The sequence below is a fragment of the Numida meleagris genome, chromosome 5 (assembly GCF_002078875.1).
Source record: "Numida meleagris isolate 19003 breed g44 Domestic line chromosome 5, NumMel1.0, whole genome shotgun sequence".
Lineage (NCBI taxonomy): Eukaryota > Metazoa > Chordata > Aves > Galliformes > Numididae > Numida > Numida meleagris.
In genome coordinates this window covers 16,218,861-16,235,679 of record NC_034413.1, presented here as the reverse complement: position 1 = coordinate 16,235,679, position 16,819 = coordinate 16,218,861, and the positions used below count along the sequence as shown (strand labels likewise).

General features: G+C 36.0%; 1 protein-coding gene and 1 long non-coding RNA gene across 10 annotated transcripts in view; both read left to right on the top strand.

Moving 5' to 3' along the window:
- Positions 1-11,925, top strand: part of KIF20B (kinesin family member 20B) — a 35,741-nt gene extending 23,816 nt beyond the window's left edge. For all 9 annotated transcript variants that reach the window (XM_021398657.1, XM_021398656.1, XM_021398649.1 and 6 more), the window contains 12 exons: positions 376-498; positions 917-977; positions 1,596-1,721; positions 1,984-2,123; positions 3,359-3,514; positions 4,453-4,629; positions 5,656-5,820; positions 6,453-6,581; positions 8,066-8,263; positions 9,831-9,978; positions 10,509-10,645; positions 11,762-11,925. In XM_021398657.1, coding sequence (XP_021254332.1) covers positions 376-498; positions 917-977; positions 1,596-1,721; positions 1,984-2,123; positions 3,359-3,514; positions 4,453-4,629; positions 5,656-5,820; positions 6,453-6,581; positions 8,066-8,263; positions 9,831-9,978; positions 10,509-10,645; positions 11,762-11,839 — 1,638 coding nt within the window. In that variant the 3' untranslated portion in view covers positions 11,840-11,925. The remainder of the gene's footprint in view (positions 1-375; positions 499-916; positions 978-1,595; positions 1,722-1,983; positions 2,124-3,358; positions 3,515-4,452; positions 4,630-5,655; positions 5,821-6,452; positions 6,582-8,065; positions 8,264-9,830; positions 9,979-10,508; positions 10,646-11,761) is intronic.
- LOC110400421 overlaps positions 14,053-16,819 on the top strand; it is a 75,965-nt gene continuing 73,198 nt past the window's right edge. The window contains exon 1 of the long non-coding RNA XR_002439819.1: positions 14,053-14,134. This is a non-coding gene — a long non-coding RNA (uncharacterized LOC110400421). The remainder of the gene's footprint in view (positions 14,135-16,819) is intronic.

The window sequence follows — 16,819 nt, the reverse complement described above, 5'->3', positions numbered from 1 at the left end:
CTTAAGTCTTGAGAAAAATGCTGATAACTGGGAGGAAAAATGCTGTTTTAATATAAGCTGTTTAATATAAGCTACGTGGTTTTTTTTTATTTGCAGCTTCAGTGATGTTAATAGTTAACATTTAGTTATTAAGCAATAAGACATCTTAGAATGTATTTTGCAGAAACTTAGTCCAAAAGTTTATTGGAAGCGTTTGGTATGGAAAATTGAGGCTTAAAAATGTATTGATGTCTTCCCTGGTAGCCTTACATTTGCTGTTGTTTTCCTACTCTCCACTTGTTTGTTAATTCCTCTTTATTTGATAAAGAATAAACATTTAGACAACTTGGATTACAGAAGTCTTATAAGTAACTGTGAGCTGTACTTATGTTACAGGTGTCCACAATGCGTTCTGAGGAGAAATCTATGAGGAACAAAATTAATGAACTTGAAAGAATTAAAAGACAGTTGGGTGAAGAACTAGATATCAAAAAGCGTACTATCTGGCAACTTCAGCAGGTACTTTCATTTTTTAAAATGTACTTGTTCTTAATTTTTTTTAAACTAATCTATTAATGATACAAGTATCCAAGAAACAGGAAAAAGCTTACAAACTTTAAAGCTTGGGGTAAAATGAAGGTAGCAAACTGAAATTACTTGTAGACCATGAAAGGTGTTCAAATAATTTCTCATTGCAGAGCATTGGCAAATTGTTTTAAATACAATAATCTGCATGGTAAATACACATATAATACATGTATATAACCTGATTATGTTTAGTGACATCTCAATATGTTAATTGAAACGTCTTACACTAAACCCTTTTTATCAGCTTGAATGCTTATTTATACTATATGAAAAACTGATTAATTCTAGGCTGTCTTAATAATTCTGTTTGTTCCTACTGTATACACTTTTCTTTCAATGTGAAATATAGGAGCAATTGAATAACAAGAAGTTGGAAGAAGTTTCCAGACAGTATGAGAGAATACATAAAGGTCAGCCATTATTTTTTCCTCTTTGTGTGTGTGGAATATCAGTGTAAATGTTGTCACATTGCTGATCACTTTGGTGAATCTTATGAATTTATATTTTAAAACATTATTTGAGAAATTCCAAAATGAATGTTAAAAAGTTAAGCACTGTTATTAATTTTATTGTATAACTATTAGCAAGTAAACTTGAAAGCAAAGCAGCAGACTCGGAATAAGAAAAGTCTCAGAGAAAGTGTACATTTACTGTACTTTTTAAAAAGTCTGTTACTTATTTGCCATTTTAGTTAACTTTTTAACAAAAATCAACCATTGAAATGTCAAGTTCTACAATAATAGATTGCGTAGGCTTGATGAACTTAGAGCAGTTGAGCTACAGTTATTTTTCTCATGTAATAAAATCAATATTCTGATTGTCCCTAGCACTAGAAGTCTCACCTAAAACAAGTTGGTAATATTAACTTAAGAATTTTGCGTATATTTGTATGGAATTATTTGAATAGAGATGCTCTATTTCTTTCAAAAGCGCTTTTGATCATGGGGGAACGTCTTGACTTGAGAACTCTTTGGGAGAGAATAATGGGAGCTAGTAGGGATTTCATCTGTAAATTTTCAAACCTTCAGATCTGTGTGCAAAAGAAAAAGTAATTGAAGATATGCGGATGACATTAGAAGAACAGGAACAGACTCAGGCTGATCAAGATCAAGCTCTTGAAGCTGAATTAAAAGAGAATGAAAGATTAACATCAGGTAATCTTTCCATGGAAAGGGAGCAGGGAGGCAAAACTGCTTTAGATGTATTGTGATAGCCACTTCCATTTTCATTTGACTGTTAGTTAGGCATTAATTTTCCATAGTAAACAACAAATTTCTAGTAGTTAAAGAAATAAGAGAAGCCTTTGTGTCTATAGCAGATAAAACTAAATGGCTTTAGTAAGAAGTCGTTAATGTGATATTTCAAATATACATTTGAAACTATATTCTATCTAACCTCATTTTGTGTATTATGTAGAACTGGAGACATGGAAACAGAAATACAGAGAACTAAATAACCAGAGCAATAGTGACCAGTGGCAAAAGAATACCAAAAGTGAAGAGGCAAACATAAATGAAAACAATACAGAATTAATAAAGCTGCAAAAAGAGCTGAAGGTAACTTAGTTTTAAAGTTGTAACTTTAACTTAGGAGACTATTTATAACATGATACAGTAAACTGTTACACTGATTAAGAAAACCTCCTGTAAAACCTGCAGTGCAATGTGCAATAATGTTGAGGTGCATATTTTTGGAATATATGAAGAATGGCATAACTGATGCCCCAATAATATAGGAAGTGTAGCCTTCCCTACGTTATGCTGCTGTGAGCAGTGCTTCTGTTGCTGGCCTCTGAACAGTTGTTTTAACCTATCTGATGTTTTTTTAATAAAAGTAGCGGGCTGACAGTGGGATTTTTCTAAGATGAGTATACAATAGATTACATCCACTCTACTAGTGGAATGTTTCTGAACTTCTTTCCTCATTCATCCTGCATAAACTTATTCACAATATTTCTAATACACAGAGCCATTGCCATTTTTCAAGCAGAGGGGAAAGCTGAATGTTCGTTGCTTCATTTTATACCACATCAACGTTCTATAAGCAGGGTATACTTATACAATTGATCTGCATGTTATTTGCGAGAAGGGAATACTAACTCAAAGCAAATTATAACTTAAGGTATATTTGTCAAACCTGTTTTCTGTTAGTTGCTTGGGCAACTAATATAAACTATCAAAATTGTCTGCTAACTTAATCACTGGGAAGCCTTTTTTGTTGGGCTGAGGGTCTACTTCTAATTTTCCTTGGTTAAAAGACTTTTTTTTTTCCAAGCAGTTTTGCAGGTGCTCTATCATATATATGAGAATGTCTGACAATAGGTTTGATTGTGATAGAAAAGGAGACAAAGCTGTTGTGGATTGGAGTGACATTCTCGTGTACACATTGACTATTCCTGCAGTTTAAATTGTGCTGCATTTCTTTGCCTTTCAACCCTAAAGGAGGTGCAAGTTTTCTACATCTCCTGTAAAAAATATTAGAATCTTGTAAGTTAAGAGTTTTTCTTAGAATTGCTTTTGGTGTAAGTTCTATAATGCTTGTGAGAACATTTATAAAGGAAAAGAGTTTGTTCTATGGGATCACTCTAGTCTGAATAAGAAACACTGAAAATTGTTTTTTAATAGAAAAGAACTAATGAGCATCCAATACATGCTTTTGGGAATATGCTGTGGTAAAAACTGCTAATATTTCTGTTATATTGTAGAAACAAGTCTATTTAGTGGTGATCTGGCTTTTAAGACTTTTATTCCTTAGTCACTTATGATTTCATTTCATTTTTTTTTTTAAATAGGAAAGTGGGGCAAAGTATCAAACTGATAGAAAGAGGTGGCTGGAGGAAAAAGAAGGACTCATAAATCAGATTAAAGAAGCTGAATGTCTTCGCAACAGAGAATTGAAAAGATTTGCTGAGGAGCGACAACGACATGGAATGCAACAAGCAGAAATCGTAAGTGATGAGGTCTTGGCAGAGTCATCCAGTGTCTGTAGTTTGGAGAAAACTTCATGCCAAGTACTAATAGTATGGGCACATAAGAGTAGTTTGTCCAAGTCCCCTTGCTTTCTTACGCTACAAAGCCCATAAAATATCTGCTTGATATGTAAGAGCAAGGAATAGGAGGGTCACAAAAAGAAAAAGCTTTCATAAGTAATGTATATATATATACATGTATGTATATATATATATAATGTATATATATATATTCATATAGTAATGTAATAGGACATCAATAAGAAAACTACAATTGAAAAATAAACTACTAAAAATTACTAAATTACTATAAGCCTTTATAAGGAAGAAAAAGGCAATCAAGTTTCCAAAAAAAACCCCACAAACTTCTCTCCAGATGTTGAATAAAAATACTTGGTCAAACTGCCGCATTTTTGCTACCCTATCACTTTCAAAGTAGTGAGTGATACTTTATAACAAAGTGGATACTTTACCCCTTCACTGAGCTCTTGTCATGAAACTTTTTAAATAAGTGAATCTGTACAGTCTACAAAGCTATTTTTGCATCTAGAGGTAGTTAATCTTGGCTTTTCTGGACCTGCAACCAGCAGAAGGGTGCGAGGAGCTTAGCACTATTATCACTTTGTCTGTGTCTTTATTTTCCTAAAGCTTGTTAATAATCATTAAATGAGCAAACCGAAGTGAAGGTTCTTTAAAATAATAATAATAATAATTTTTCACAAGGAGAGTAATACAGATTGTCTAAGTGAAGCATGGTTTTGCTTCTGTAGATTTGTAGTGAAACTAGTCCTAGAGCTCCTATAGATCTTGAAGAGCTCATATGTTTGCTAAGGTTCTAAAATATTGCTAACTACCAAACTGTTAGAACAGTTCAGTGTATAGTAGTGGTGTTCATTTCTAAACTTTTCTTCATTTAGGAAAGACTTGTTACACAGCTGAAAGAAAGGGACAACACTCTTCAAAAGTGGCGTGAAGAGAAAGATCAATTAGTAGAAGCTTTGGAAATACAGCTTAAAACTTTGGCTTCTAATGCCATACAAAAAGATAAGGAAATAGCAGAACTGAAACAATCTGCCTTAAAGGAGTCAAGAAAGGTCAGCTCTCTTTTCTTCTTATTTGATTTGCTGCCCATAAATTCTGCAAAACGCTTTACCTGCTCTTTGTATTTTGAGTCTATTGCTGTTCTTAAACACTGTCATGTTGACGTCATGTGCAGCTTAAAAAAAAAAGCCAGATATTATTTTTGTTCTTTAGAAACTGAATTTCTGTCAATGACTAAAGTTTCAAAATGATTAGTAGTTCAAATATACATACAAGTCAGTTTGATCCTTTCGTTTATAAGGTTGGACTGGACATGTTTAACTTTTTCCTATAGTTCACAGCATTTCTTGGTCCGAAGCTAGGCTGAATACTCGGTAGGATAGTAGTTTTGTCTAAGGTTTCTTACTGTCTTTGCTTTTTCTGAGCTATTATCTGCAATGGCATAAAAGACAGAAGGAGATGTGAAGAGAGATGCAGGAAAGCAACAAAGGCCAAGGGGGGGATGATCTCTGGAAGTTGCATTTTTTATTTCAATGTCCAGCTTTTAATCAGGATAGCTAATCTAACCAGTAGCATAGGACTTCACGGGCTAAACAGAAGACTAAATTAGTTGTGCTTTCTTGAGAATGTTTGGATTCTCTTTCTCTGGGCAGACGTGCTCATTGCAAAACTTCCACTACAACTGCTGACTTTTTCACAGTACCAAGGACTTCATGAACAAATAAAAGCTCAAGTTGTATCACAGAATCACAGAATGTCAGGGATTGGAAGGGACCTCGAAAATCTTAATTGCATCTTAAGAAAGAGGAAAGGCTTAGGAAAGAGGAAGGCTGAAGCACACAAGTGGAATGAAAGAAAAGAATGAAAATGTGTTGTATTACATCTTCCCAGGCAAATATGTGATTACTTCACTTGTAACAGTGACCATACAAATAGATAAAATTTTATTGTTCCTGAATAGTTTACTGTTTTAGCTTGCAATTCTAAAACTGATGCTACTAAGTAATTGCAATGCTGCTTGTGTATGTTAATTCCTTTTGCCAATCCTGCAACTCAGCAATTTTTACTGCGTTTCTTAGGATAATGAAACTGTGATAGAAGAATTAAGAAAAGAACTGGCTGACAAAGATGACTTTATAAAGGAATTAAAACAATGCATTAACCACGATATCCCTCAGTCTTCACCAGAAGTACCTTTACTTGAAGAAAGACAAGATAAAATGGATCACTCTGTAAATGAAGAGGTATGATTATATTTATAGAAAATTTGTACTTCAAGTCTTGTTAATACCTTTTTGTTCTGCTGTTTTCCTAGAAGACGCTGGGAATGTACCAAGTTAGAGTCATTTTTCTTAGCATAGTCCTTTAACTATGTGTTCAGTTATGAGTACTTGTTGGTTCTTTTTGTCTTCCACTCAGAGGATGTGCTCTCAAATATTTTATTTACTAGAACACCATCTCTCTACATACGTTATGGAACTTTTCCATGCAATTCTCCATATATTCATAAGTGAACACTGAAGATTAGGCAGAGGTTAAGCCTAATAGCCTGGCATTCTGACATAGCAGCTGTGAGTGTGCAGAGAGTATGAGGAGAATGGATGACAAGATGACCAAGATAACAGATTTTACTCATAAATAACATCTCCCTTTGTCACTTTTGGAGGTAGAATACTGAACAAGACTGTTGGTGAGACCCAGTAGGGGGTAGCTGAAGATTGAATGATGAATAGGTGTTACTATCTTCACAGACTTGTGCTGTGTTTCAACTAACCTGTTCATTAGATGACTGAGTTTGAAATTTTATATTGTAACTTTAGAAAACTCAAAATATTTTTGAGATCTACTGTATAACCTAATTTTTACTCATTTTAAGTATTCACAGCCTATGAAGAAACAAAGGAAGATGAAATATGAAGGAAGTATTCCAGTAAGACATGAAGCTGAAGACAATTATTCATCATCTCAATGTCTTAGCAGTGTGACTTCATTAAATGAATCTGAGGTTAGTATAAAACTTCAAATCTGAAAATTTTGTAGTTGTATTGATTTTGATAAGGTGTGTGTAGGAAAAGGTCTCATGTTCTCTAAACTGTTCTCAAGTTTTGTTTATCCCTTTCAAGGTGATCAGATCACCTGTTTTGATAGCCTTTGGTAGGAATAAAAGCTGTAGAAACAATTGTGTGATGAATTGTTTTTATGTGCTGTTGAAAACTTTCCTCTTGTTGATGCTTATAAAGTGTCTCAAGATTAGATGAGTCACTCAGAAAAAAATGTATAAAGCTACTGAAATGGGCACAGCAAATTGAACTTATTTCTTCCCCTGCCGGATTTCTGGGTGCTGTATTGTTAGCTGATGATATTAATCATTCCTATATAAGTTTTTAATTGCTAACTTTCATAAAGAAGGAGTTATATATATTTAAAAAACAAAGTTTTTATTAACTTTGGTTAACAGTGGTGGTGATACTCCATTCAGAATCTCAGCAGAGCCTGCTAAAGAGGCTCTGACTACTTTTTGGCTTTCCACAAACTTTGATCACTTTCCTTGTTGTGAGGAAGAAGACATCCGTCAGGGTGGGCCAGTGTAAGAAGCAATAGCTGCTAGTCTGTGTCTGGGACCTTACTAGCAGCAGTAGTAGCAGCCATCTACTATTTCCTTATGTCCCCAGCAGCCTATCTTCCATGTTCCATTCAACCAGCATCTGAACTCAGTTATGCTAGCTACTAGCTGAATTCCTGCCATAGAGAAGGAGTCCAGGTGATCACAACTCTGACTTTGTTGTTTCTACTGAGAAAAACAGGGTTGGGTGGATTGTGGACAGTAAATGCTGCTGGGGAGGAAGTGCAAACTCTGCCATTCCACTGTGCATTTGCTGCCATTTAACTGTGAGCAGGTGCAAGATAGCCTTCAGCTTAAGCACAGTGTTGTTGCCTGAATGCTTATGTTCTCTCCAGAGAAAAGGTAGCAATAGAAGTTTTTCATAGCTTGAATTGGGCTTGTAGCTTGCCAGCTGGACCTTACTTACATAAAAAAACATCTCTAGTGTAGAAGGGGAAGGGCAAACTCCTTTAAGTTAGGCTGGAGGAGAATTAAGCTCTTCAGTCAAAAGCTCCTGTTCCTGCCCAGTTCTGAAGCAGCAGAGTTGAGATGAAGAAAATCATGTCAGTTCTACCACTGTTAACTGTATAAAGAGAGTAGTTGTCTGCGCCCTTGAGAAAAACGTGTGAAGTATCAGACTCAATTTAGCATGGAAAACTTTTTCTGTGATCATGGATTGGAAATAATAATTATAAATTTAACAAGTTCTAGGAAATAAGAGTTAAACTCTGCTGTAACTGAAATAGAGTTCTTCTGTTATAAGTGTTCTGTTAGCTAACAGATGGAAAATTGAATGTTTACGTATCCTTTTCCAGAACGTTGCATTATAGTATTTTAATCTCATAGTTACCTTAACACCTGTACTTAAAATTTTTGCATGCTTGCAGGAGCATTCAGAATCTGTCCTTGACTCTTCTGAAGTGTCCACAGAAAATGGAAAAACTAGTCGGTTCCCAAAACCAGAGGTGGACATCCGACTGACACCTCTGAAACCTGATAAGATGGAGATAAAACAGCACAGCAGCATGTTAGCTGTAAGAATGAAAATGCCCAAGTCAAGAAAGAACAGTGATGACATGGATGAGGTATGACCTAGATCAAACAGAAAATGAAATATCTGATGCTTTTCTTCCATTTCTCATTCAAGCGTTAAAAAATGATATTTCTATCTCAGTAAATTAGTTGAAGGATTTAATCAATGAAACTTGTGTGGGGAGTCCAAACTTTAATGAAACTAAACTAATAGCCTAGCTGAGTGGTAACAGTTTCAGAAAAGGGAAAATATTTCTACCTTAACGCCACTGTGTATTTTCTCTGAAAATCTGTAGACATAAATCAGCTTTTTAGACTTCCTATATGTTCACTTTCTATTTATTCTGAAGTATCTGAGTATTTCTTTGGAATTGTCAATGTGCAGTTTTGCTTCATATGAATCTTAGGGAGAAAAAAGTCCACTGTACATGGAGATGTCATGACATCATAAGATGTCTAATGCTGATGTCTTATTAATGCTACCAACTTGTTTTTATAATTGTCACCATAAATCTGAAAATTTACACTTAAATATATTGATTTGCTTTCAACTTGCATTTCTACCTGTCAAATACCTCAACTCCAAAAGTATAGGAAATAATGGAGTGAAGAGAGAATCTCAGAATGATTCACTTACCAGTATTTTTAGCTCCCTTGAATGTTTGTTTAGTATTTGATTCACATTTGAATAGTTACCACTAGCAAATACCTCCCTACTATTAGCAATAGCATTTAAAGTGTCTGCTTTTGTGATACAAGTAATTGCTGTTCTTTCCAAAAGAATAGTGGCTAAAACTTGTCTTATTTTCCCAGGATTTTGTGAGAAATGAGAGAGAAAAATGCAAAATCTGTTATGGCTTTTAATTCACACTCTACAAGTGACAGAAAAATGGTTGTTTTTTGTTCTAGATTTGAAGCTAGTTTGGGACTTTCTGTAACTGTGTGGACATGTTAAAGGAGCAAACATTCTTATGCAGCAGTATCTTATCTGTATACCTGAATGGGAATCTTAAACACTTATGTCCTCTTCCTATTTAATTCTGAAAGCTAACAAAAGAGCAGGTCTGTCTGTCCCTAGAGTGTATAATGGCTGTATTGTATATTGATTTGAGGAAAGGATATTGCACATTGAATAGTTGGGAGGAGAAGGTTAAGCATGTTAACATGTGCTTTTGTAGGTAAAGCCCTTGACTTAAAGTAAGATTCATATCATTTATATGCATGGCAATTATTAAAAAAAAAAAAAAAAAGATGTTTGTAGGCCTTAGCTGTATCCTTGGCATGGCCAGAGTGTGAATAGTAGATTTTTCCCATCTGTTTTCTTCTGTTTTGTATATTTGTTTATTTTATATAATTAGAACAGCTTATGTAAAAAGTAACTCTACAACTTGGGATCTGCTTTTAAAGAAACTATTGTTTCATTAAGAAACTTCAAGAAACTTATGCCTTGAAATATCTGAAATTTTGACAACTCCCTGAAGGGTATAAAACTGTCTACATTACTTGCTGTTGTAATATCATTAGCATAATGAACAGAGGTGTCAGTAGCAAAGCTCAAAATGTCAGTTTAAAATAACATTGAAATAAAAAGCTTAAACAATGATCTTATTTCTTGTTCAGGTGTCTGCTAAGCAGAAATACAGAAAAGAGTACTCCCTAAGAGAGCGAGAACCTACATCAAGTAAAAAATTGGCTAGTAAGAAGGATGCAGCACTACAAAAAATTGGAAACTTTTTTCAAAGCTCTCCTTCTATTATTCACTCTAAAGGTTGGTGTAGAATAAATAAGATTTATTCCATGTATTCTAGATGTTGAAAATGGCTTGTTTCTGCTGTAGGCTATTAATGTATATGTCATTAGAGAGCATGTCTGCCACGCTAAGTTGTTCTTTAATTCCTGAAATAAATTTATTCATCTCTTCAGAGAGTCATTACTACATGAATGAAAATCTACAAGTGTACAGAGAAAGTTGACCACCCTGTGCTTCTGTCAGCACAAAAGTTAGGCCTGTCGTTTAACTCCTGCTGAACTTCCAGTGACTTCTGAGTCATGATTGTTTTTAATGTCCAATTTTAATGTGTGCTTTAAGCTTCCGTATCTGAAGCTATAAACTGTTTCAGCTATAGAAGCAATAGAAATCCTTGGTAGACAAGTACCATTTCTGAGTACTTTTGTTTAAATTTTATGTAGGTATCTTTTTTAAACCAAGTTTATTATGAACCTTTTCGCTTTCATTGATTTTAAGACTCACAAAACCAGTAAGACATTTGGTTTATGAATCAAAAAAATTTCTTCTAGCCAAGAAGCTGATCGCAACAGTAAGCTCTCAGAAATCTTCAGAACCAGAAAATCTCAAAGAGCCAAAGCCAAAACAATCCAAAAGAAAGCTGTATTCAGCTGACATTTCTGGCCCTCTAGATATATCTGCTTCTTCGGTAAGTGATTACATGTTACTGTTCTGTCCAGTGCAATACATTTCTGTAGTCTTGGCTTAAAATAAAGTACTAAGGAGTCAGAACAAACCTGAAGGTTTGATCTAGTTGCAGGAGGAGGTTGAAAGTACTGAGCTATTTCTTCATTTACTTAGTCATTCTTTTTGGTCTTCCTGCCATTTTATTTTGTTTTGTTCTCAAAGATCTTCTCTGTATTTGGCTGCTGGCTTACAGTTTACTATGTAGGTGATGTAGCAATCATGGAGATGTCTTCCAGTTTGGAATCATAGATATTTACAGTGTGTTGGGGTGGGATTATTCTACTACACCTATGCTTTTCTAAAGCACAATTTAGACAGCTTTCTAGGTATGCTTAAACTGTGTTGTCCTGTCTAAGCCAATTTATAAAGGATCATAGGTTGCCAGGGCTTGATGTACCATTTCTGAAATGCAATTTCATCATTCTGTTAGTAGCTATGGTGCTAAGAGTAATTCTTGCTCTGTTGGAACTGCATCTTTTAATTTTGCTGGAGTCCTTTTTCTGCTCAGTATAGTGAGCATTTGCCCATGCTGTAATATCTCATTGAATTTTCTGTTAATTTTATGAATGTGGGGGTCAGAAACCCAAATGTTTTTCATTAGAGGGTGAAGAAAATAAGACAGTTTCTTCTCTCACTGTAGTTCCAAGAAACATGAAACTGAGCAGAGAAATGAAATTCTAGACAAGTCATAGCTACAGGAATTTAGGCTAAAAATGTCTTCTGAACACTTCATGTTTCACAAGATGAGTATTAGAATACTCATTTGAAAATAAGTATTTTAAAGTGAAAGCTGCCTTCAGGTTTTCTTTGGATGTGGATATTTTTTAAGATAAACTGAATTTTGTACGTTCTCCTTATTTGTTTCTTCTAATTAAGCTGCATTAAAACAAATTAAAATCTGTACACAGATTTTACTGTATACATTAAAATCTATCCTACAGACTTCTGTTTAAAAGATAATAAGCAAATTCCATTGTGAAATCTATTTTAGGGGAAAATATATGTTTACATGGGTCAAGAATTGCTTGTCAGTCTTGTGTAAAAAGAAGGTGAGTAACTCTTGAAATATTTTCTTCAGGTTTGTATGGAACAAAATGAGAAAGAAAGTGATCATCTAATCATCAAGCGACGGCTACGATCAAGAACAGCTAAATAACCTTGAAGAAGCATGTTTGTACCTCCTAGTTAGGGCATAGTTCTATTATATTGTTTCCACTGGTTGTAAATAAATGGTAAAAATTACTTTGTCCTGTTCTGAAGTTTGTATATAGGTGTATAGTGTCTTTCTGATGGTTTCAAACTGACTTCATTGAAGTTGAAATAAATACAAGGTTTCTTGAGCTGCGTGTTTGGTTTTTTGTTTTTTGAGGGGTATTTTTGGCCTCCCCTCTATCGGAATGGTGTCTTTAGAACTGTTAGTTATTTACCCATTGTGCAGTAATAACTATGCTTGTTCAGGGTGGCTTAAATTGCTTTTTTCACGTGACTGGTGTACTTACCGTAACTTTGGGGGAGAGGAAGGGAAAGAGTATACATTAAGACTTGTGTGTACTTCATTTTTGAATCTTTTTGAAGAATTTTCTTTGGAGGGAGAAGATTGAGGAATTGACAGTACGTGGCAGAATGATGATTTCCATCACATGTGTGATTTCAGCTTTAAATTGCTAAGTTTAGAAAAATAAACCTAATACACTTTGGGAGAATTCTAATATCCCATGAATGTTAATCTGCTGTTTGAAGTGATCTAGTCTGGATTAAACAATTCAGAGTGTATTCTAACCATCCAGTTCTCAACTACCACTAGAACACGTAATAATGTACTGAAATCTCAGTTCATAATCAGTGCTTGAGTAGGCATTTAACATTTGGGTTCATCAATATAGCATTTACTTAGTTCAGACAGACTGCATTTCTTAAGATTTTATGTAGATAGGAGAACCTTTCTGTTTGTGATTTGTAAAGAGCTGAAATTGCTTTCACAAGGATCTGCTTTTGATACGCATGAAATAAGGTAATGCCGGTGAGTTTATTTGCTCTAATTTCTTGCTCAGGCACCTTTCTTACTTCTATTTTCTTGAATTATTGTAAACCATAGAGTACTGTTGGTTTATTTTTATTTTTTACTTGGATTATTGGATATTTTGAATATTTATTTTTGGTCTGTTTCATCCGCTTCATACTTTTTTGCATGGGTGTCCAACCTTTAGGCTTGCCTGGGCCACGCTAAATGAAGTGCAGTTGTCTTGAGCTACATATAAAATGTATTTTATAGATAATTATCAAAATTTTTATTTTTATATTGTTTATTAAAACATAAAAAGAGGACAACAAAAGCGTAACTAAAACTAGTGGGTTGGACGCATATGGTTTAAAGTGTTCCCTATCAACTAGGTTTTACACGTTCTAGCACCACAAGAGGAGTATCTTGTCTACAGGAATGCTTTTTGTGGTTTGGTGTTGGCCTGACTACAAAATTTTCCAAGATGTCTTAGTCGACATTTAGCCTGAGATTTTTTTTCCGATTTTCCAACCTCTTCTTCTGTTCTCCAAGACATACTAATTCATTAGCAACAACTAATTGGTCTGTAGAGGCAGCAACAGTTGTTTCATGCTACTTATTTTTGATAGCATAGCCATAATCTTACTGTCCTCCAGAAATGATTTCATGATTTAATAGCTATAACTTTTCTTAGACTGATATTCTTTGTCTTTTGTATGATTGAAAATACAGATCAGCTTGACTTGTGAACGCAAATGAAAAGAAAAATTCTTTTCCTTGACAAAAATGACAGTTAAATCACTGCTGCAGTTCATCTACTTACCCGCATGTTTGGATATGCCCGACAATGTAAAAATGGTCATCACTTATTTCTTTAATCAATTTAGGTTTTAAATTTAATGTGACCATAGCTTGAACGTGAACAAAGATGCTGAGAGTCAGTTCAGTGGCAACAAGCCCTAATACGGATTTCTCCAGTAGGCTGTCTGGCCATGAAATGTTTCTTCATAAGGATAACACATAGTTCAGTTCTGTAGATCCTAACTTGTAAGATCAAATTCTCATTCCAAGTTACTTCTCCAGTTTCTGGACTTCAGAAGAGTTGTAGCCCTGTATTCTTCCATGTTATGCCCTTTCTGGAGAAAGAGTGGTATTTTCTTCCTAACTTTCAAATGGCAAAGTAAGCCTGGCTATCAAATTATGCATCTCCTCCATAGCTCTCTGATCCAACAGTGTCTTCACTTTATGCTGCTTGTAGTGGAAATACTAAGTCGTGACCTGAAGCAGTGATTGAGCACCTGGTGGGAAGGCAGAGCCACACCTGAATGATGCACCTGAATGATCAGAAGGGGTAGAGCCTGGATCCACCCCTTCCCAGACCTCATTTAAGGGTTGGCAGTGGAGGCAAGGGTGTCTCACTGGAGATCCCTGCCTATCTGAGGCTTTCTAAAGGTAAGGAGATTCTTTCCTTTGTTTTTGTGTCCACAGCTGCTGCAGTTGAGCATGATGTCATTTGCTGTAGCCTCAGACTTTGCTACTACTCTGTCATTGCTGCACTTTCCATCATGTTATGGCTGCATTTTATATTTGTGAATGAGAACTTAGATTTCCTTCTTGTCAGCATGTGCTTGATATTGCCGTCTTCTTTCTCACCTCTTCATTCAAATAGAACATAGAATTATCTGACCACCTCCCAAATTCATCTTTCTTTCCTAAGTAGAAATAAATACGTTTGTCATGAAATTTTGTTCAATGTTTTCGTAGGTAGTTTTACATTTTGAGGTCCTTTGTCCTTTTGTCTGGATCTTCTGTTTTCTCCTATCTATGGTTTGGTTCCCTCTCTAGGCTGGCCTCTTTCAGAACTAGACAAGAGTGCATTGTTGATTGCTCTTACCCAACATAGGTGAGCGTTACTGAATTTTAAACAAGTGTCGTAACTGGAAGCATAATAAATATACAAGGTGGAAGTCATGTAACAGTCTTAAACAATGGGCTGTACTAAGCGTATTTATTCTTTACCTTTCTCAGTGTTTTGTCTGCTTTGTTTCATGTGCAGCAGATGTTCAGTCAGCTGCTCATTTTGTCCCCTATCTTGTTTTTCTGTATAGTTTAAGTTAATTTTAAAACCCATCAATATGTGCCTGTTTAGCTGGATTGTTCCTTCCATTGCATACCTTGCTCTTGCCTGCAGTGAGATTCATATTCCATCACACTGCTTTGAATGACAGTTTGATTGCTTGTCATTAAATCATCAAATAGGTTTTGAAACCAAGAAAAATCTACAGGGTAAGTGCAGGATAGGAAGGATGTTGAATTACTTGTTTGTCATAGGTATGATTTCTTTAATGATCCAAATGTATGGAAGATAGTAGAAATATCTTCAGCCACTTGACATCTGTGTGAAACTGCAGATTGAGAGTGTATGTTCTTTTCCATGTCAAAAATAAAATGTTATAGTTTCAAATAACTTCTTCCAGCTTTTGTGGGTAAAAATGTAGCTAATGGAAAAGCTGTAACAGTGGGTTTTCCTGTTGGGTGTTTGCTCTTTTTCATGAAGGGAGAACTGAATATTCTGGGGTGTTTTATTAATAATAGGACGAGTACTTGAGCTTTCTTGGAACTTGATTAGTGCTGTGACAGAAGAGCGGTCAAGATATAAACAAAATTGAGTACGTGTGTGAGCACCCCAATCTACATCCCCGGTGAGCCCGAGGCCGGCCGGCCCTGCGCGGCGCCCGCACGATGGCGCTGAGGCACTTCTGATCCCGAGTCAACGGAGCTCCCGCTGCCAGCTGCGGGAAGCAGGAGTGCTTCGTTCCTTTCAAACTAACTCACTTCTCGTCACGCTTAGTTCTGCTCTACGAAGCTTGGCTGAGGCCTTGCTGATGTACGTTCTCCCGGTATAATCCTAGTCTGGCTGTTCTTTTTCCCTACTGCTATGAATGCTGCTCATGCATGCACACGTTCAGTATGCAGCCCTATTATGCGAGGTATGCTTTAAGTCACGTCAAGCACTTAGGAATCTGGGGGACTGGGGCTCTCAGTAGCCTTCAAGGTGACCTGCTCTGTGATGTAGTGCTGTGCATCCCCTGAAGCAGCTGCAGGGATCTGTGTTGCTGGTAGTGCAACTCCTTCAGCTCCTGTGTTTCTGTGTCAGCTGTGGTGAGCATCTCTACTGCAGTGGATTCAGTGTCTTTCCCCTCTGTCACTTCTGGAGATACCTTTCACGCACCTGCCCCACTTAAGAGATGTACTGCCCCTGTGTTGTTTCAGAATGTAGTTTAGCACTTCTTGGACTTCTGTGCTGCTTCCTGTGCTTAAAAGGATTGAAACATACATAGCCAAAGCTCTTCTGAACCATCTAGGATCAAAGATTGGGCTGCCCTCTGCCTGCTGGCACCCAGTGTCTGCGCTGCTTTAAGGTTTTACAGCTTTCTTGTGTGTATGCAGAAAATACAACTGTTTGAGCAGATGTGCTAAAAGCTCTGTTTTTCTCTTGTTTTGCTGCAATTGCTATTCAGCTATATTCACAGCTAGTGAATGCAATGAAGCTGAGCTTCATTCAGCACCTGACTTGCAGCTGGTTCAGTACCACAGCCCAATTCCGAGTGATTTCTCCAAGAAACTCTTGAAAGTTTTCTGTGGTGTAGTTTCCTATAGGAGAATTTCTTGGAGAGGGAGGAATGTCAGTGCTGGACTAAGTCTCCTCCTACTGAAGTCAACAGGAATTCTTGATGCTAATTTTAGTTGGAGTGATTAAATGAATGTTGTATGCTTTTCGAAGCCTATCTCTGCTTGTAAAGTTGGGTGTGCAAGCTGGAAAGAAGTCCAGAAGTGAAATTGTTAAATATCTAGTGAACATCCAGTGCTGTTCCTCAGTAAATCTGTCTGTAGCTGTTCTTAAGACATCCTCTTGAAAGTTCTCTGAAGTGCAGAATTATTAACGAAAATAATGTGTATTTACAGAAGTGAGATCAGTTTCACCATTAAATTCTATGAAGTCTATACAAATGTCCTTCACAAAGCAAAAACCGCATACTCTATCTGTCAGAAGCTATCAGAAGATGTTCTGACAGACATATAAGCTAGGCCTTTGCCCTTTAGCCTCGCTTCAGCTGTGTAGTCTTACCCCCCCCC